At 47.1% G+C, this 21,250-nt stretch overlaps 1 protein-coding gene across 1 annotated transcript in view; it reads left to right on the forward strand.

Annotated features, from left to right (window-relative positions):
- The window catches only part of LOC141051187 (uncharacterized), a 180,816-nt gene that overhangs the window by 149,777 nt on the left and 9,789 nt on the right, over positions 1 to 21,250 (forward strand). The window contains 5 exon segments of the mRNA XM_073548051.1: positions 13,338 to 13,481; positions 13,611 to 13,790; positions 13,873 to 13,996; positions 14,080 to 14,177; positions 14,376 to 14,466. Coding sequence (XP_073404152.1) covers positions 13,338 to 13,481; positions 13,611 to 13,790; positions 13,873 to 13,996; positions 14,080 to 14,177; positions 14,376 to 14,466 — 637 coding nt within the window.

Consider the following 21,250-nt stretch of genomic DNA (forward strand, 5'->3'; position numbering starts at 1 on the left):
GGAACTCTGCCTCCGCCCACTGACCTCCGGACTGGGGATAGAGTACTCGTACTAGACCAGCGCCCCCAGAACAAGTTAGAACCTCGGTGGGAAGAAAGTCCTTACCGAGTATTGCGACGAATAAGCTCCGACGGGCCTGTGTATGAGGTACAACCTGAAAAAGACGGGGCACTTCCCACTCGCACTGTGCACCGTAATATGGTGTGGCCCTGTACATCCACCGACCCCATGCGACCTGAGTCTACTCCTCAGGTCCCCGAACCACTGCCAAAGGTGTGGGACCTGGATGATGAAGAAGACTTCCCAGCAGTACCCGCGGGCCCTCCAAGAAATGACATCCCCGTGGGCCCAGTCAGCCCACCAGAATCGACCAGCCCACCATCCCAGAAAGCTCCACCACAACCGAACTAAGACACTCCGAGGGGTCAACAGCTGGCAAACCCCCCGAACGTTATGAACAGGACCAGTTTGTATGGCAATGAGAACTTTCGTCTCCAAAGGCCAACCCGAGCCTACAAAGGCCCTCGCCCGAGGACTGGTGAGCATACAGGATGGGGGAGTGTAGGAGGAAGGGCCCCCGCCGAGTGTCTGGGCTGGAACCAAGGGGCCCGTCATCTAGGTTCCTAGGGGATCTGTTTCCGCTTGCAGAGTTAGGAGATGGACCGCTGAGACTGACCGGACGGTTGGGGGAGGAGCCAATATAAAAGGGGCGGAGGACGCCAGAGTGAGTCAGCAGAACGGGAGAGAAGGAGCAGGAGACCGTGGAAGCGCCAGGGAGCCAGAACCACGAGCAGTAACCAGAGAGGAGGACAGCAACAGGAGGGAGACTCACGGTGGACTGCAGGGAGACGGCGCTGAGCCGACCGACAGAAGATCGCCGCTTCACTCCAGCCCGCGGCTGTTGCCGCCTCACTCCAGCCCGCGGCTGCGGCCAGCCCACAGCCACCCGCGGCCGTTGCTGCCTCACTGTAGCTCGCGGCTGCGGCCTGCCCGCCACCATCCGCGGCCATTGCCGCCTTGCTCCAGCTCTCGGCTGCGGCCTGCCTGCTGCTGCCCACAGCTGCTACCGCTCCACTCCCGACCGCGGCTGTGGCTTGTCCATTGCTGCCGGTAGCCGCCACCGCCCCGCTCCCGTCCGTGGCAAGGGCCGGGCCGTCGCCCGCCGTGGGTTCCCTACGGTGGCCTACCAACCGCCACTCAGCACCGCCACTGCCCTCCCCTGTTCGGGGGCTGCGGCCTCGACTCTCCCACTCCCGGGCGGTATTCCGCTGCCTCTGCTGGGGGACACTCCGCCAAGGAACTCTCCTAGGGCCTGTTGTGCCCCTGCTTCGCCTGGGCGTCGGAACGTCCGAAGACTACGCCAGATCCTCAGCAGCTAGGCCCAGCGGCTGCGACGACGAAGGAACATCGTCCAGGACGCCGAGGGATGTCCAGATGGATAAGTGACACAATATAACTTAGGACCCGTAGTCGGCCATACCGCGGCCCTATAGTGACCGGCCTTTGCCGGAGTAGTCGTGTTCTCATAACCAGTGTTTGCTTGTATTGAGTCCCTGCGAGGACAATTTCTGTTATTTTGTTTGGTTGCTTAGGATAGCCTTACCGGCATCAATCTATAAAAGTTACTACATAAAGTTCAATCCGTCTCACGTCTCGTCACTGCATCCTGCGTACCTGCTATGACCACACTGACAGGGAGAGCATGCTCCTCTCCTCTGCCTGCCGATCTCCATGTTTCTACCTTGTTTTGCATCTTCACTGCTCTGCAGATGGAAACCTCTCAGAAGCACCTCACCACCCCTGAGGGATTGTGCACACTTCCTGGTTCCGGCAAAAGTACACAATCTTCCAGTAGAGGATTGAGTAAAATGTGTGGATGCAGTTTTTACCAGCAAAGAAATCAGACGTCACCATAGCTGGCAATAACTATATAGGTATATCACACATGCAGGCATTTTGTGGTGCTACACACACGAGCTGTGTTATTTTTAATACTGCCAGCTTTTTGGCTTTGACAAAATTTCATTGATGTAGGCATGTGCAGATTACATGTGTTTTTGTTGTGTTTCCACCACAGAAATGCACTAAGAATTCATGTGTGTTTTTTACTGCATCATAAAACAATCTGTGGGAAAATCTACATAAAAAGCAGTGAATCCGCAAGAGAAATTACCATGTTGTGGATCAGTTTATGGTGAGGAAAATAAAAGCACAGAAGGCAGGAGATTTCTATAAATCTCATCTACATTGCTGGAATTGTAAGAAGCTGCATTTTTGAGGCAGGGAAATTAGCAAGAAAGGTAAAGGATCCAGATTCCAGTATATACACTGCTCATAAAATAAAGGGAACACTCAAACAACACACTGTAACTCCAAGACAATCACACTTTTGTGAACTCAACCTGTCCAGTTGTGAACCAATTTCTTCTACTGTTGTGCAAATGGAACAGACAACAGGTAGAGATGATTAGCAAGACATCCCTTATAAAGGAGTGGTTCTGCAGGTGGTAACTAGAGATGAGTGAATATGTTTGAAAACCGATCGCCAACATGAGCAAAGGAAACATCCACAATGTCCCAACCCAAAGGCTTGTGCCATTGGCTGCTGAAATCGTGTCCCTCTCTATATAAAGAGCGGCCCTCTTGTTTTAGCTCCATTTTCTCAATATAACAGCGCAGAGAGGCTGCTCCTGACGCTCAGACTGGGTGTTGATAGATTTTAGCTAGTTAGCTAGGCGGTTGTTTCTACATCAGATAGTTTAGCTAGTGCCCTGTGTGACTGTGAAATTGACCTTCCATCAGATTTTTTTTTTCTGCCACTACTGAGGTCCACAGACAAAGACAGCAGGGCACATTTCATAAGTGTGTTGTGCACTGCTTCTATTGTGTTCCATGTATGAGTAGACCTTTCTAAATCTTATTTTTTTACTTGCTAAATGTGATACAGAACGCCATATTCCACCTTGTCATTTAGTGGTGGTGACATTATTCTGTAATTTGAGCTGTTGGCCAGTAAAAAATAAATGTTTTGGCAGTTGCCACCATAATTCAGCACGCCATATCTTACCTTGTCATTTAATGGCGGTGAAATATAACTTGCTGCGTAGCTCAGGCAGATAAAAAAATAAAAAAATCTGTTGCTAACTGGGATACAGCCCGCCATATCCCACATTGTAATTTTGTGGTGTTGACATTGCTCTGTGTAGAGCTGTTGCACAGTAAAAAAAAATTTTTTTTTTGTCTGTTGCTAACGTGATTCAGCATGCTATATCCCTCGTTGTAATTTTGTGGCAGTGAGATTGTTCTGTGTGTAGAGCTGTTGCGCAGTAAAAAATTTATTTTTTTTAGCTTTTATTAATGTGATTCAGCATGCCATATCCCACCTTGTCATTGTTTGGTGGTGAAATTAAGCCGTCTGCAGAGATCATGCACATTAAAAAAAATTTTGTTGCTGAATGTGATACAGCCCACCATATTCCCCATTGTAATTCTGTGGCTGTGAAATTGGTCTATCGTGATTCAGCATGCCATATCCCACCTTGTCATTTAGTGGAGGTGAAAATAAGCTGTCTACAGAGCTCATGTAGATTAAACCAAACAATTTTTTTCTGTTACAACTGTTACAAATGTGATACAGCACGCCATATCCCACCTTGTCATTTTGTGGTGGTGAAATTATGCAGATAAAATAAAATATAAAATTCTGTTACAAATACATTATGTAACAGCAGGCTAGATCTTAGTTTGAAATTGTTTTGGGCATATATTCGATTGTATACAGGCCTCATCCACAGTTTAAAAATTACATTAACATTATATAGCAGGCTAGATGTCAGTTTTACATTTTTGGGTGCTGATATTGTTTTCTATACAGGGGTACACATGATAAAATCAAAATTGGTTTTCTTACGATCGTGCTACTAAAAGCAGGCTACATGTCATCTTTTCATTCTTTGGTGCACATATTGTTCTCCATACTCATGTTAAAAAATATATTTTTTCTGCTACTACTATGCTCCAAAAATATGCCAAATCTGAGGTTATAATTCCTTTGTACTCAGATTTTGCTGTATCCAAGGCTCGTCCACAGTAACAAACAGGAGCACACCTATAGTGAGGCATGTTGAGCCTGCTGCCTCAGGCGTCAGGCAGCTGCTGTGCTGAGGGGGAGGCATATGCGCTCTGCTACTCGCAGCACCTACAATTTAGCCTCTGCACGCTACCCACAGCACCTACAAATTAGCCTCTGCACGCTTGTAGCGTGCAGAGGCTAAAATGTAGGTACTGTGGGTAGCGTGCAGAGGCTAACTGTAATTGAGATCACGGGAGGAGAGGAGTCAGGGCCCCCTGATCATGTGACCCCTGACTCCTCTCCTCCTGTGACCTCATCACAGGTCCTGTGCGTACAGGTGTACGGTGTTTGCAGGACTCTGCTTTGGTGGTTGTCATCATGCTGAATGAGGGAAGTTTGTGTGGGGTCGGGGGGGGGTTAAAGGGTGTACGGAGCGGAGCCGCGTGTGCGAGGTGTACGGAGCAGAGCCACGCGTGTTCCAAGGTGTGCGGAGACGAGCCGCGTGTGTGTACAGAGCGGAGCTGCGTGTGTGCGGAGATGTGTACAAGGTATACGGAGCGGAGCGCGTGTGTATGGGGCGTACAAAACGGAGCCCTGTGTGTACGGAGCAAAGCCGCATGTGTGCTAGGTGTATGGAACAAAGCCGCGTATGTACAAGGTTTACGGAGCGGAGGCATATGTCTACACGGTGTACAGAGCAGAGCCGCATGTGTATGAGGTTTATGGAGTGGAGCCGTGTGTGTGGTGTGCGGAGCGGATCAGTGTGTGTTCTCTCTGTTCTTTTTCTCCCTCTGTTCTTTTTCTCTCTGTTCTTTCTCTCTCTGTTCTTTCCCATCTTTCTTTCTTTCCCATCTTTCTTTCTCTCTCTGTTCTTCATTTCTTTCTCTATGTTCTTTCTTTCTCTGTTCTCTTTCTTTCCCCTCTTTCTTTTTCTCTCTCTGTTCTTTCTTTCCCATCTTTCTTTCTCTCTATCTCTCTGTTCTTTCTTTCTTTCTTTCCCCTCTTTCTTTTTCTCTCTGTTCTTTTTCTTTCCTCTCTCTTTCTTTCTCTCTCATTCTTTCTTTCCCCTTTCTCCCTCTCTGTTCTTTCTTTCTCCTCTTTTCTCTCTGTTATTTTATTCTGTCCCCTCTTTCTTTCTCTCTCTCTGTTTTCTTTCTCTCTCTCTGTTTCTTTATTTCTCTCTATCTCTGTTCTTTCTTTCACCTTTCTTTCTGTTTCTTTTTCTCTCTCTGTTCTTTCTTTCTTTCCCCTCTTTCTTTCTTTCTTTCCCCTCTTTCTTTCTTTCTTTCTTTCTGTCTGTTCTTTCTTTCCCCTCTTTCTGTCTGTTCTTTCTTTCCCCTCTTTCTTTCTCTCTCTGTTTCTTTCTTTCCCCTCTTTCTTTTTTTCTCTCTGTTTCTTTCTTTCCCCTCTTTCTTTCTTTCTTTCTTTCTCTGTTCTTTCTTTCTCTCTGTTTTTTTTCTTTCTTTCTTTCTCTCTGGTTTTTCTTTCTTTCCAGTTTCTTTCTCTTTTCTTTCTCTTTTCTTTCTTTCCCCTCTTTCTTTCTTTCTTTCTTTCTCTCTCTGTTCTTTCTCTCTTTGTTTTCTTTTTTTTCTCTCTTTCTGTTCTTTTTCTTTTCCTCAGTAACAGTCAGTGTGCCCACAGTACCAGCCACCGTGCCCTCAGTACCAGTCAGTGTAATCAACAGTGCTAAATAGGTGTGGTTGGGGCATGGACATGGGTTTGACTAGTTGTGAAATGGGTGTGGTCAGAGGCGTGGCCAAAAATTTGCATATATACATATACCTACAAACATACGGAAGCAAATGCCAAATATTTAAAAAAAAAAAAAAATCTTTATTGAACAAAAAATTACCGTATTTTTCAGACTATAAGACGCACCCCAAAATTTTCAGAAGGAAAATAGGGAAAAAAATAATAATGTGTCAAATGGGGGTCCGTCTTACAGTCCAAATTCAGCTTACCAGGAAAGGGATCCGGCAAAGGTGGAGGAGTGGTCACAGGGGTCGTTCGGTGTTCCAGGCTGGTGCGGTGGCCTCTAGGAAATCCCATCCCAAGCTGGTGCAGTGGCGGCTCTGTGCTGGGGTAGGGGTGCTGGGGCACTGTGCTGTGCTGGGGGCGCTGTGCTGGGGCACTGTGCTGTGCTGGGGAAGGGGGGCTGTGCTGGGACACTGTGCTGTGCTGGGGGCACTATACTGTGCTGGGGCACTGTGCTTGTGCTGGGGGCGCTGTGCTGCTGTGCTGGGGGCATTGCTTGTGCTGGGGCACTGTGCTGTGCTGGTGGCTGTGCTGGGGGCACCGTGCTGTGCTGGGGGCACCATGCTGTGCTGTGGGCACTGTGCTGTGGGCACTGTGCTTGTGCTGGGGGGCTGTGCTGGGGGCACAGCAGTCTGAATCTGATAGGAAACGCCCCATGTGCTGAATATATATCACATTGAGACTACTGGATGTACGTTATTTAGATTATGCTACAACTGCGGTGTGTAGTCGCAGAATCACGTATATACAACAGTGTCACCTATATAATGTATATAGATTGGTGTATATACATTATATAGGTGATACTGTGACTATTGTATATATGTCATGTAGGTGACACTGCTATTATACACAACAGTCTTTATTACAGCAACTGCTTTGTGTAATTGCAGTATCGCCTATATAATGTGTACTGAATGCTGTATATACAATATATAGGTGATACTCCTGTATATACAATATATAGGAAATACTGTGCAGTATCACCTATGTAATATATATAGAGATGTAGCAGTATGACCTACATGATGTACAGTGAACATATCATCCTACAAAATGGAGAACAGGATCACATAGTTCAAAAGAAAGAAAATAGCACATAAAATTGACAAAGTCAGTATAAAAATTTACAAAAGTCTTTATTATTCAATTACATACAAAAAGGTATGGGCATAAATAGCCACAAACTACAACAATAGGACAAGAATAAGAGGGGTAGGAAACGAGGTGGCACTGGTCACATTGAGCCTCTCATACTATTTACTGGTGTATAATCATATGCCCTGATCACCCCCATAAAGTGGGCCAGCGCCAGACAACAGGGTACAAACAAATCACTATTACTATCAGTCCAAGTGGACAATTATATACGTAAAGGTAATGATGTCCCTGTGCCAAGCAGTGCGGAGGATCAGAATACACTGAGGAGACCAGATCAGCAGGGTATGGGGAGAAGAATTATATGGGGCCCATTACACTGTATGAAGTAATATATGGTGCCCATTATGCTGTGTGAAGTGATACATGGTGCCCATTATACTGTATGGAGCATTATATGGAGCCCATTGCACTGTATGAAGTAATATATGGAGCCCATTACACTGTATGAAGTAATATATGGGGCCCATTATACTGTATGAAGTAATATATGGGGCCCATTATGCTGTATGAAGTAGTATATGGGGCCCATTATACTGTATGAAGTAATATATGGAGCCCATTACACTGTATGAAGTAATATATGGAGCCCATTACACTGTATGAAGTAATATATGGGGCCCATTATACTGTATGCAGTAATATATGGGGCCCATTATACTGTATGGAGCATTATATGGGGCCCATTATACTGTATGAAGTAATATATGGGGACCATTATACTGTATGGAGCATTATATGTTGCCCATTATACTGTATAAAGTAATATATGGTGTCCATTATACTGTATGCAGTAATATATGGGGCCCATAATACTGTATGGAGCATTATGTGGGGATAGGGGATGACTTTCTGTTTGTTGTGGATCTGACCGCTGGGATCCCCATGATCCTGGGAAACGTAGCTTTGAAGAGCACCATGTAAATGGAGCTGTGGTCAGTCATACGCACTGTGGTGCCATTCACATGTGGCTCTTCAAATAACTCCTATAAGAGAGTGATGAGGGGACGACAAAGTATAGCAAAAATTCACTGATCGGGGTGATGAGTGCTATAGTTTGTGGGCTGGTGGGATTTGTGTGGCAGGGCTGCATTTTTGTCCCAGTCCGGCCCTGTGCCAGGCCTATTATTGCCATTAATGGCCCTTGTTCTGGATACTTCTGTGTTGTTCTTGTATGAGCGTGTGATGGCGCTGACATCCTTGTGCTTGGACACCTTTTTTTTTTTTTTCTATTTATCTAAATCAAAATGTCCACTATTGTACTCCGTTTTACAGGATAGATATGAAAATGTACTTTGTCTGCGGGGGGGTCATTATTTTGCTGTTCGCCTCAGGCAGCAGAGAGGCTAGGTAGACCCCATTACACTAGGTTCTAATTTTTTCTGTTAATGCTGTGCAACACAAAGCAGGCCACATTTCTCTTTTAAATATTTGGGGCTGGTATTTTTTTATTTTGCTTTGCTTATACAGAGCTATCTTATTCCGCAGTGCTTTACATACATTATCACCAATGGAGCTCAAAATCTAAATTTGTCTTCCAATTTTTGTGGGAGGAAACCGGAATACCCAGAGTAACCCCATGCAAACTTGACGAGAACATACAAGCTCCTTGCAGATGTTGTCTGGGATTTGAACCCAGGACCCCAGCGCTGCAAGGCTTCAGTGCTAACCACTGAGCCACTGTGCTGTCCTATTGTGGTATTGTGTTGGTATTGTGCTCCAGCCTGGAGACCACATTTCACAATATAAATTCTTATTGCTAATAGTATGGTTCTTAAACCATGCCACATTTAAGCATTGGACAGGGCTTTGAGCAGTATTTCTTGCTTAAAAGGAATCTGTCACCTATTTTTGGTGCTATAAGCTGCGGCCACCGCTATCAGGGGCAAATCTGCAGCATCAAAAAATACATGTGCACATAGCCTAAGTGGTCTAAAACACAAAATACTAAAGACAGATCAAATAAATAAATGGAGGTCAGGGAATCAACTAGAGGAATGGTATGAAACTAGACATCATTCAGGTCAGTGGTACAGATCCATTTGCATTCCTTCTGCGACAGACATTTGGCTGTACTTCCCCCATGGGTACCAGTAAATATATGATCAATGCCTCTAACTGTAAGGAGCCATGATGACTCCAAAAATGTCTATGTATTGGTTTGAGGGTTTCAATGTTACTTTTTCCATGCACCTCGTACACACACGGCTCCGCTCCGTACACACGCGGCTCCGCTCCGTACACCTCGTACACACGCGGCTCCGCTCCGTACACCTCGTACACACGCGGCTCCGCTCCGTACACCTCGTACACACGCGGCTCCGCTCCGTACACCTCGTACACACGCGGCTCCGCTCCGTACACCTCGTACACACGCGGCTCCACTCCGTACACACGCGGCTCCGCTCCGTACACCTCGTACACACGCGGCTCCGCTCCGTACACCTTGTACACACGCGGCTCCGCTCCGTACACCTCGTACACACGCGGCTCCGCTCCGTACACCTCGTACACACGCGGCTCCGCTCCGTACACCTCGTACACACGCGGCTCCGCTCCGTACACCTCGTACACACGCGGCTCTGCTCCGTACACACGCGGCTCCGCTCCGTACAACTCGTACACACACTGCTCCGCTCCGTACACCTCGTACACACGCGGCTCCGCTCCGTACACCTCGTACACACACGGCTCCGCTCCGTACACATGCGGCTCCGCTCCGTACACCTCGTACACACGCGGCTCCGCTCCGTACACCTCGTACACACGCGGCTCCGCTCCGTACACCCCGTACACACGCGGCTCCGCTCCGTACACCCCGTACACACGCGGCTCCGCTCCGTACACCCCGTACACACGCGGCTCCGCTCCGTACACCCCGTACACACACGGCTCTGCTACATCCCCCCTGTAAACCCCTCCTGACCCCACACAGAAACTTCCCCTCATCCAGCACCATGACAACCAGCACAGCAGAGTCCTGCATACACTGAGGCCCCTGATCATGTGACCCCTGACTCCTCCCCTCCTGTGACCTCATCCCAGGTCCTGTGCGCACAGAGCAGCCATATATGTGGAGTGCGGCTCTGCAGGTGGAGGTAGGTGCTGGAGATTCCCCATTACTGGGCACAGGGGGCAGTAACCCGTTCAGCGCTGAGACTATTTTGGTGCCTCTTTCTAATGACAATGCGTTTGTTCCTCTTCCTCTGATACATCTGATAGGGATATGACATTATCACAGCAGCAGAACATAGACATGAATTACAATGTAACAGTAGTATTCTGCTGGTATAATCTCACACATTCCTATTACTGATGAGTGAGTATACTCGTTGCTCGGTTGATCTCCGAGTATTTTGGCGGGCTCGGAGATTTAGTTTTCGTCGTCTCAGCTGCATGATTTGTTGCTGCTGGACAGCCTGAATACATGTGGGAATTCCCTAACAAACCTGCATTCCCCAGGTGTAGGAAGGATAGGTCTCTGTGTTTTCAGGGTCCCAAAAAAGGGCTCAAGGCCTCAAAAAGAACATTGGTAAGGTGGATAAGGGATGCGATCTCGTTGGACTACTCATCCAGTGGGAATGTCGTTCCCGAGGGATTGAGAGCTCATTGCACGAGAGCAGTGGCAACCTCCTGGGCGGAAAAGTGAGAGGTTTCTATAGAACAAATCTGTAAAGCTACCATTTGGTCATCTCCTTCTACCTTTTACAATCACTACCTGCTGAACCTAGCCTCTTCCCATGATCTCACCTTTGGGAGAAGGGTTCTACAGGCTGTGGTTCCTCCATAATATACAATTCTCTGCAATTCTCTCCGTGGTGCTGTGATGAGGGAAGGAGAAAGACTTAGTTACTAACCTGTAACGGGATTTCTCAGAGCCTATGACAGCACCCTTATATTCCCTCCTGTCACATGTGGATGAGCACGCTCTTTTCTGTTTGTGTGTGATTTATGTATAGGTCACAGGGTGTTTTTCCTTATAAGTATTATGATTGAAATGTTTATTGTTGTAACAACTTGGAGTTCCTCTCGTGCTCTGTAGACCAACTGATGCAAGGGAGAGTTACCGCCCTTTTTATCTGTAGGTTTCCTGGCCTTGAAGGGTGGATCCCCTCTCTCCGTGGTGCTGTCATGGGCTCAGAGAAATCCCGTTACCGGTAAGTAACTACGTCTTTCTCCGTCTCCTCTGCACCTGTGCTCCTTTTCTCTAATGCGAGAGGATCAGAGCACAATAGCATGACACTCGATTCCCTCTCACAGCCGAGGGTCATTAGCCCTCCTGCGTTATACTGAAAATCTGCTGTATACAATGTGAAAAGATAGGGCACCATTCACTGAGGGACACCGACACTGCTCAAGTCACCGGTTTTACCTGATTTTAGTCTGTGTATGGGACCTAAGAGGTTTCTTTTTACACTCTGCCTCTGGCAGGTCCTAATAGACTTTCTTAGGTCAGAGGCCGTTTTTAAGCCTCCATAGCCATAACAAGCCAGCAGCACTCCACAATCGAGTAGTGACAGAGGCATTGGGCTGAACGAGGGAGTCCTCTAACTCTGACAGCCTTCTTAAATGCTTTGGTTATTTTTGGCAGAAGCAAATAATTAAGCACCCGGGATTGTCGATGTAGCCATGCCCATAAAACCGCGCATGTAATAAACTTGAACATTGTGGTGCCGAAAAGTTGTTTTTTGTCTAAAAGATGCACCATGTGTCTTGTGCTTTTTTGAGCAGGTTGCAGTAACGGACAGGAGGCAAAGCAAGGGTTAACGTTAATTGTTGTACTTGAACAGTGGGGGGGTACTCCACGCAGGGATAAAAGGGTATGGCAGATGATATCCACACAAAGGGTGTGCAATGTGAGGTAACAATTCTAATAAGTAAAGCAACTGTTCATTAAGGTTAACTTATCCGTCCGACGGCTTCCTGACTGCAGAGTCCTAGGTTCAAATGGTGGCGCCAGCGCAGTTAGCGCATGATGAGTCCGGTGTCGTCCTGAAAGTGTTGATGATCCGGTTCCTGGCGGTGACGGTGAGTCCTTGACATCTTGTATGGGGTCCTGGGTCCAGGATTCGTTGTGCGGAGCAAAGTGCAGTCTCCAACACTGCCGGAGCTTAATGTAGCTCAACAGATGTATACCTTTTTAAGTGGCACTTACTGGCTCGGAGCGTCTGGCACCTTCAGTTGCGGGAGCCAACGGGCACACGGCAGGTCTCTGGTCACAGTCTCTGTACATGGCCGCAGGTACGCTATAGCGCGTGCCTGTGCTGTCACGGTGCTCAGAGGACGGTGCACCAAACTTCTCCTCCAGCGCACTGTGTGTTCCCGCCAAGTCTCCCTGCTTTTTTGTGCGCTCTTGCCTTTTTAACTTAGCCACACACCCCTGTTTTCGAATGCAAAGGTCGGTCCGCATTTCTAAGCTTTCCCTTGGACAACAAAGGTGACAGCCCCGACAATTCCGGACCTGGCAAAAGAGAGGTACCCCTGGTCTGGTCATTCTTACGCTTTTTCCATGGTTTTTACCAATTTTATTAATTGTAAAATTTTGATACCAGCTTATTTTATGGTGATTTGCTTGTGATATAGGGAATCCTAAAGGAAAAATGGCAGGAAAAAATAACATGTCAAAAAATGCCACAACACTGTCCTTGTAGACTTGATGACATCTTTTGCTGTAGGTTACAAATAACTCCTGTCCTCTGTGTTTTTGGAAATAAAAATGACTCGAGGTTCTGTATGTGAATCAGACATGAGATCTGACATGATTAGTGATGAGCAAGTATACTCGTTGCTCAGATGTCCTCCAAGTATTTTGGGGTGCTCAGGCATTCCTCACATGTATTCAGGATGTCCAGAAGCCGCAAATCATGCAGCTGTGTCGATATAAACTAAATCTCCGAGCACGTGAAAATACTCGGAGGACACCTGAGCAACGAGTATACTCGCTCATCACTAGACGATAGAAAATTAGTGGTATTGTAGTCAGTGACGGACTCTGGCCAGATATGTTTCTAGAGCCGTTTTAGAAGATGAAGATGTCGTCCTCATCATGAAGTAGTTATTTCTCATGTCACGTGTAATGAATATCTCCTGCAGTATTACTAATGCCGATTCCAGTGTCGGTAAATGAGAGGAGAATTAGCGTTATGGAAGATGAGTCTGTGACAAATGTTCAGCTGCCGACTCCAAGGGAGAAACTGCTTGGGTCCAAACCACTGCTGGGTCCAAACACCAATCTAAGAATACAACATCTACATGTTCTGTCTCCTCATATGCTTCCTCTTATTATCTCCAGTAATTGTATTATTACAATGGATTCTTTATGATGTTACATTGTCATCTTCTCCCCATTCAGGTCTCTATAATATCGGATCCTCTCAGTGGAGATCTTCTTCATAAGAGAATTTTCCTGACTTCAAGGATGGATAGGGACAGGGACAAGATGGTGGAGAGGATATTACACCTCACCCTAGAGATCCTCTTCCGGCTTACTGGAGAGGTGAGAGATTCTGATGACGTCACATTACATCATTCTTATCTATGGGAATAACAGATGGACAGAACTGGAGAGGTGAGGACTCTGGAAATGTCTGCAGTGAGATTTATTAATGTGTCTCTCCATAACCAGGATTACACAGTAGTGAAGAAGACCTCTAGTGAGCGCTGTCAGGCCCCTGTGTCTGAGGGATGGGGAAGACCCCTGAGCCCAATCACGGGGCCTCCACCCCTCCCCCTGATACCTGAGGATATCAATGGCCAGAAGATACTAGAACTCACCTACAAGATTATTGAGCTGTTGACTGGAGAGGTGACACTGCTGGGAATGCTGGGACATTATACAATAACGTTATGAAGGGAACTAGGAGTGACGGTATCTTTGTATGTGTCAGGTTCCGATAAGGAGTCAGGATGTCGCTGTCTATTTCTCCATGGAGGAGTGGGAGTATTTAGAAGGACACAAAGATCTGTACAAGGACGTCATGATAGAGATCCCCCAGCCCTTCACATCACCAGGTAATAGACAGGACTAAATACACTCGGCCTATAATTATCTGTATGTAAAGAATGAAGTCAATCCATATTTTTGTTTTCTCCAGATCTCTCCAGTAAGAGGACAACACCAGAGAGATGTTCCTGTCATCTTCTTCCACAGGACTGTAAGCAAGAAAATCCCAATGTTCCTCAGGATCATCAGGTAGATGGAGAGAAGGTGTCATGAGATCTCCCCTATGATGTGTAGATGGCTGTGAAGGTCTTTTGCTCAGTCTTGTTTTATCCACCAGTATTATATGTTTTATACTTGTGTAATGACAACGGTGGAGATGGCAGGATTAGAGCTGATCATAGATGTGACTTCTACATCTGTCTGTGACTTTTACAATATTTGTTTCAGGGTGAAGATCTGACCCATATTAATACTAAAGAGACATTTATGAGGGGAGATGAGTGGTGTAAAGAGGAGATTCCTACATATGGCTACCCAGGTGAGTAGTAATCACTAAATGCAGAGAAGTCACAGATTCTTCTCAGTCACTGGCTGTGACTATCTTATCTTCAGTGTAGTCCGGCCATGTCACCAATCTCCTGCTAAACCCAAACTGTCCCCATTACTTTGGGCATTGGAAGTCTTTCTGTTGGAGTGAGACCTGTCCCGGCCAGAGCTTAGAGCCCAGAGAATGCTCCCTACTACCTGGAATTAGAAGGTGCTGACCCTTACCTTCCCAGATCTCTAAACTGCAAAGCCAGATGACAGTGTACATAGAATGTGCTGACAACACAGAAAATCATGAAGAAAAATATAATCCGTATGGTGGGCCTTGCTTATGATGAGACATCAGACCAAGTCCTTTTTATTTATATGCTCAAATATAAACAGTAGACACAAACACAAGAAATATAATACAATTATTTTTTCTCCTTTTCTATTTAAATGCTTCCGTCACCCCCCCCCATTCAGAAAAGAGAAAAGAGAAAATCCCTCAATCAATCTTATCCCAGTAATTAATATATTGGGATGTGTAACTTGGCCCAAGCTGTTGTTAGAAATATATATTTTTAGAAGTTATCCAGTCCTTAGAAATCACTCCCCTTGCAGATAACAACCGTGAAGTAATTAGATCCTTAGTAGGACAATCCATCTTGACTCCTATAAAAAAAATGAAATGACAAAACAATATTCAGCCTCTCAGCAACAAATGTGATAACCGGTTCCCAAAATTCCCTAATTTCTCGGCAGTCCCAATACATATGAGATAGATCTGCCGCCTCTGAGTTACACTTGGGACATTTAGAATATTTAATATATCCGATCTACATAAAAGCCGGGGACCGTGCAGCCTGTGAATAACCATAAATTGGAACATTCTCTCATGTGACGTAGAGAAGAACATTAGCAGAATTTACAATTATTTCTCATTGTGTAAGAGAAATCCAAGATCTGATTCCAGAATTTATTCTCTTCTGACAGTCGATTAATCAAATGTTTTATAGGGAACTAATTCTGCCTTTACCGATTTCACTTGACAATTAATAATCCATGAAAGGATATGTTCCCCCAAAACGAAAAGCCGAGGTGAAGACTGAAAATGTCTTATCTGCAAATAAGGAAAAAATCTGAATCCTCCTTGTATAACAAATCCCTGTATTAATATCTGCAACAATAATTTTTCCCTTTTTTATCCAAAGTTCGTCACTGTAAGAAATTAGGGAGATTGGTATTATCCCACAGTGGGCACATGGAGGATGGGCAGCCCACCCACAAGAGGTTTTATAAATCCCTCGCAACATGTAGTGATCAAAAAAAGAACATTAATACATAAATTTCTTATATTTTTACCTAAAAATGCCTCAAGGAAATGTCCTTAGTATAAGAATTTATACTGGAACCATCATTGGTTGAGTCTGAGAGGCCAGAAAATAAAAGTTCTATATTTCTCTATCGCCTCATAGGGGGACACAGAAACCATGGATGTATGCTGCTGCCACTAGGAGGCTGACACTATGTAGAAAAAAGTTAGCTCTTCCTTCGCAGTGTACACCCCACCGACAGGAAGTAGGATTGTTCAGTTTAGCTTAGTGTCAGTAGGAGGTGGACACGGGTCTTTCATTAGACCCTTATCTACCTTAGTGTGCGTCGTTTCCTTTTAGGTTTTCTGGAGGGATACAGAGTGAATAGTCACATCTGTAGTCCCACACAGAGACTATGAGTACGGCGTGTACTGCCACCCCGTATCCTCATTGCTCTCCACAGCAGGACCAAGAGCCCCCTAACACGAATGTATGTCAGGCAGTCCAGAATGGTCCTGGAACCCCGTCTCCCACCCACTCGCCCACCAGAGCCTCTCGGTTTGGAGGAGACGCGGACGTCCTAAGAAAATTCACGGAAGTCTTTACTTCACCTGGACAATGAGGTACCTCTCCTTCCCCATTTTTCCTCCTCAATAAAGGGCGACAAATCACGGCTCCTTCAGTATCCAGCTCCCTGTGGCAGCCTCCCTTTAGGTGTAAGGCCTCCATACCGGCTTCCCCCACCTCTCCCCGTGCTTTTTTTTTACTAAGGGTTTCTCCCCCCCCCCCCCCCCGGCTGCTCTTATTCATCTCTGCAGCCGGGCTTCATGCAGGGATCCATTTTGGGAGCGGTCGTCGCAGCGGTGGCTCCGCGCCGCCCCGCTTTCCCCGGCGGCCGCCGCATTTACTCCAGACCCCGGCTTTAATTTGGGCCTTGTTCGGCGTCACGGCCATGCCCCCCGCCTTTATCCTCGGGCGGGCTTCTCTCCCGCCCGTTTTGGGCCCGCCCACCGCTCGCTCCCTCCAGGTTCTGCGTCCCTGAGGTGGCGCACGGCCCCACCCACTCGCCCTAGCCTGCCTATTGTCTTCGGGCTGCGTCATCTTGGGCCTTCATTCCTCCTCCCTCAGTGAAAGCGCGCGCTTCTCGGCACCGCTTAAGGGGGTTTCGTTTAATCCCAGAGTGGGACCCGGTTAGTGTTTTCACCGGGCAGGTCCAGCTTTTTCCTGCCCATCTCCACTCGGCCTAGACAGGTACGGTGCGGAGCATGTTCCACTTATATTAAAATTAAGCATGGCCTCACTATCTGCAGGGCCAGTGATGGGGCATTGAGTCCATCTTCCTAGGTAAACTGATGGGAATTGCGCTATAGCGGTGCAGTCTCTCATATAAGCAGTGCAGTCTTTAGTGTAATAAGTACTCCTAGCCGTACTATCAATAGTTGTATTATAGCCGGGCAGTCACTGGCGTTATGGTGCTCTGGAAACGTGCGTTCACCGACAGAACAGTGCTCCAGAGCCGTACATTCACTAACGTAATAGTACCTGGGCGTCGTGTGGTCACTGGGGTAATAGTGACCTACAGCCGGTAGTACTCTAGAGCCGTGCAGCCCTAGTGCAATCGTAGTCTAGAGTCAACGGCCATTCTAGGCTGAGCGTCAACGCATTCGTCATGTGGCAACCGCTAAGCAGCTTGAGTCTGGGCTGAGACCCGAATGGGAGATCAACCTTGCGCTCGCAGGTCCGGGGTCATGCATAACATTCACTGGCGTAATAGTAATATCCTGCCGCTCAGTCTCTAGTGGAAGAGTACGTCCGGTGTCATAGCACACGAGCCATGCAGTCGATGGCGTATGTGTTACCCCTTGCGGCTGTCTTCTGTGACACGATCCACTCTACGCCTGCCCACGTACATTGGACAGGATAAAACTTGCCATATGGCATCTGCCGGGTAGAAGTTTTCACTCGCACGTTTTGCCTCGAAGATCTGATTTTGTCACACGGCGGTTGTGGTTTCTGCTATCGCAGATCTGTACCTTGATTCTCGGCGGTGCAGGATTCGACCATTGCTTCTCACATTATGAGGCGGGAGCCTCGGCATAGCAAATGCTTCCATATCTCCTGCTCGCAAGCAATCCGGTCGACGGCATCACGCTGCTCTAAGCAGAATGATGAGCTGTTTCTGTCCCTTCACTGCTGCAGTGTTTGGGCCGGATTTCCAGCTGGAGAGAAGCCGAGTCCGTGTGACCCGGCAATTTTCTGCGGTGGCTCAGTTTATAAAGAAGCTGATCACAACTCGCAGATCCAGTAGTTGGAACCCTGTTGCACAACAGAGAGTAGAGTTTAGTCTCCCTCTGATTCCATGCCTACTTTTCTACTGTCAAAGAATTGACTGGTCAGAATATTCTTTAATACAGACTACATGGTACGGCTTACTACACGTGAAGCCATTATTCTACCTAATGTCATCAGGTATCCAGACCCAGACCACAACACAGAAACCGTTATTCTGCCTAATGTCGTCAGGTATCCAGGCCTAGACCGCACCGCGACACAGAAGCGGCCGTCTCCTATATCCTTCTCCAGGTTCTCGCCACGCAGAATTGTTCACAGGGCTATACTATATCCGCTATCCAGGCTTCACACGCAACACCTACCAGGTACAGTGTTTGAAATGGCCGTATTACTGTGGAGACGTGTTCTGGGGTTGACTGCTTCAGTGGTACTGGTGTTCAGTACCGTATTCAGGTGAGTCGTACGCCCTCGTATTCAAGTTCATTGCGTCCTATGTCGAGCATTTGGATGGTCCTCTACCAGACAGGTTTAGTCAATACGCCATCTTTCCGGTAACTTAACCGTATCCGAGGTCCAGCGACTATACCGGCCCGGTTCTATTGTTCCATTGTCAGATGAGTCAGGAGCGTCCTCTCTCACGTTCCTCAGGGTCCTTTGCAGCGTCTGCCTAACTCCCGTATAATCACCACTCTGAATGAGGTGACGGCATTTAATACCTCCAGCGGGCTGCAGCTGCGATTTCAAACCTCTTTCATGTGAGTCTAATCTTTCAGCTGCTTATTTCTTACTCAATAACATCTGTGGTTTGTTAACAGTTAAACGTAAAACGCTACCATGCCCAAACGGAGTGGATCTCTGTACCACAGGGCGGATCTCAGTAGCAACATAACTGTATACTCCACCTTCAGGTAGGTCAGACACTTTTGTGTCAGGTACGGATGATCGAGGTTTCCTGTAGCATATACTGGACCCTAGAGGTGAGTTACTCCACAAGAGTTTTGTCCCACCTTCTGTCCAGTTTTACAGTACCGTCCGCAGGCTAGCATACTGCCCGGTGGGTTACGCCTATCATTAAGGTTTGGCTAATAGTAGATTATAGGTTCTAGTAAGCCCTAAGGACCTTCGAGCTACCACAATACCTAAGCTCCTTATTTGTCAGATCTTACCTATTCTTTCTTTCAGACACCGGATAAAGCCTCCAGCGGATCACAGATGTGACTTCTGACCGTAACTGGGACAAGTATCCCACCTCAGACATGAGTGGGATCTCATTCTGCGCAAGTATCGACCAGGGTAGACAGCTGCTCCAGTCTTGGATCTAAGGATGAGTATGGTGATAACAGGTTCCTTATTTCAGCTAGAATTGTAATTTTTTCAGTGTGTTCTTCAGGCACGTGTGGTCTTAGACTAGGCACGCGGATCTACACACTGCAATCCCCCCCCCTGCTCCACAGGGTCCAGGATGGATTTGGCCGTCTACATCTTCATAAGGATTAACCTTCTTTTCATCAGCCTTGTTGTCTTTCTGGGGTCTTTTTGGTCTTCCTAGAGCCAACTTTCTTTGCAGTTGACATACTTCATGTTTTGCCGTGGACCTTCCTGGCTCGACTATTCGTTTTTATAAGTCAAGCTGGACTAACTTTTTTCCAGATTCACCCTCATCCTGTGTGTGTGGGGTTTATCTTCCTCTTAATCTCAGTCTAAAGGTCATCCAGTAGTCTTCAGTCTACCTGCTTAATCGAGCAATCAGTTGTCTCTTCAAAGCCAACCTGTGCCTACATTGCAGCGATTAGATCCATTCAGTATTTTTTCAGTGTTCGGCTCTTTAGCAGGTTCTCAGGGCCTGCTCTCAGAGCTTGTCATATTCTCATGGAACGGACTTCAGCCTTTTCCAAACAATGGAGCACCTCGGTATATCTTTTACTCCTGAGTGCTTCACATATTAGACTACTTCTGCGACTACGAACCCTCCGGTTCTACGTTCTCCGCTACAACCTTTCCTCGCCCAGACGTTCTGCCCTCAGGGATACCGACGTCGAATTAACACAGTAGTTAACAGGATCAACCTTCAAAGCACCCGCTGCAATAGCGTGTTCTGCCTTAGCACCCTCTTGTGTTGCGAAGATCTATAGACGCGTGCTTAGTTTACTCAGAGCATTCTCTCTTGTGACCGGTCGGAAGATTTGACCGTCCTTACTGTCCAAAAATTTTTCTTGCAGGGAGACATGGGTTTTCGCCTAATAGTTCCCATCTAAGGGTCCATTTGGCTTTCTGTTCCCGAGTGGAATTATGCCCATCAAGGTCCCTCACCAACTTTCCGTATAGCTCCGATAGGCCAAATTATTAGGCAGCTCACCGGAAGGACAAGAGCTCCCCTTCCTCAAGCTCGGCCTCCTCGTTTCTTCAGTGCCTCTTCCTCAGCATGACATTTGGAGATCTAGGATTGAGTCCATCCTTGGTTTTTTCAGGAAAGAAATTTCTTCGTTCAACATTTACCTTCTGTGAATCACAGGATTTTTTCCTGGTTCAATGCAGCTCTTATCCAGGTCCTGAGTCTTCAGGGCTTGGGCGTTGTCTACTTTTGCACGAACGGGCTCATCTTCCCTTTTAGTTGGTGTCTTTCTCTTCAGACTCTCAACCACTCCTGGGGTCTTACACAGTCTGTAGCAGCTGTGGTGCACTTCCTGTGGATCAAGGATCCACTCTCGGTCATTCTAAATTCTCTTTCTTTCATCCGCCTCGGACTCTTCCTTCGTGACGCCCTCTCATCAGGCTACTTGGCCACGGCAACGGTACTTCTCAAGCTCAGGCTTGAGGTGTAGGGTTCCTCTGGCCTTCAGGTTAGACTTCTGTTTGAGGAAACTGGGCGGCATTAGTAGGGTTGCCGGATCAGGAAGGACTGCGTTCCTTTTAAGTTCGAAGCACTCTGCCCGGGCAGTGTGTGTCCTCCTGACGGTACTCTCGGGGCCTTCGTCGGGCACCTTTGCAGTGCAATGATATGCCCCCCACAGGTCCATAAGACTTTCAAGCCCATGCCTAGCTTTGGCAAGTGCCGATAGGGGTAAAAAAGACCTTGCAGGTGACGAGAGTGACTTCCTCATCCTGATGGAGTTATTTGCTGTTCCCTCCCCTTGGGGACTGCTTTGGGACGTCCCATGGTTTCTGTGTCACCCTATGAGGCGATAGAGA

The sequence above is a fragment of the Dendrobates tinctorius genome, unplaced genomic scaffold (genome assembly GCF_039654945.1).
Source record: "Dendrobates tinctorius isolate UK_male_01 unplaced genomic scaffold, ASM3965494v1 ptg000155l, whole genome shotgun sequence".
NCBI lineage: Eukaryota > Metazoa > Chordata > Amphibia > Anura > Dendrobatidae > Dendrobates > Dendrobates tinctorius.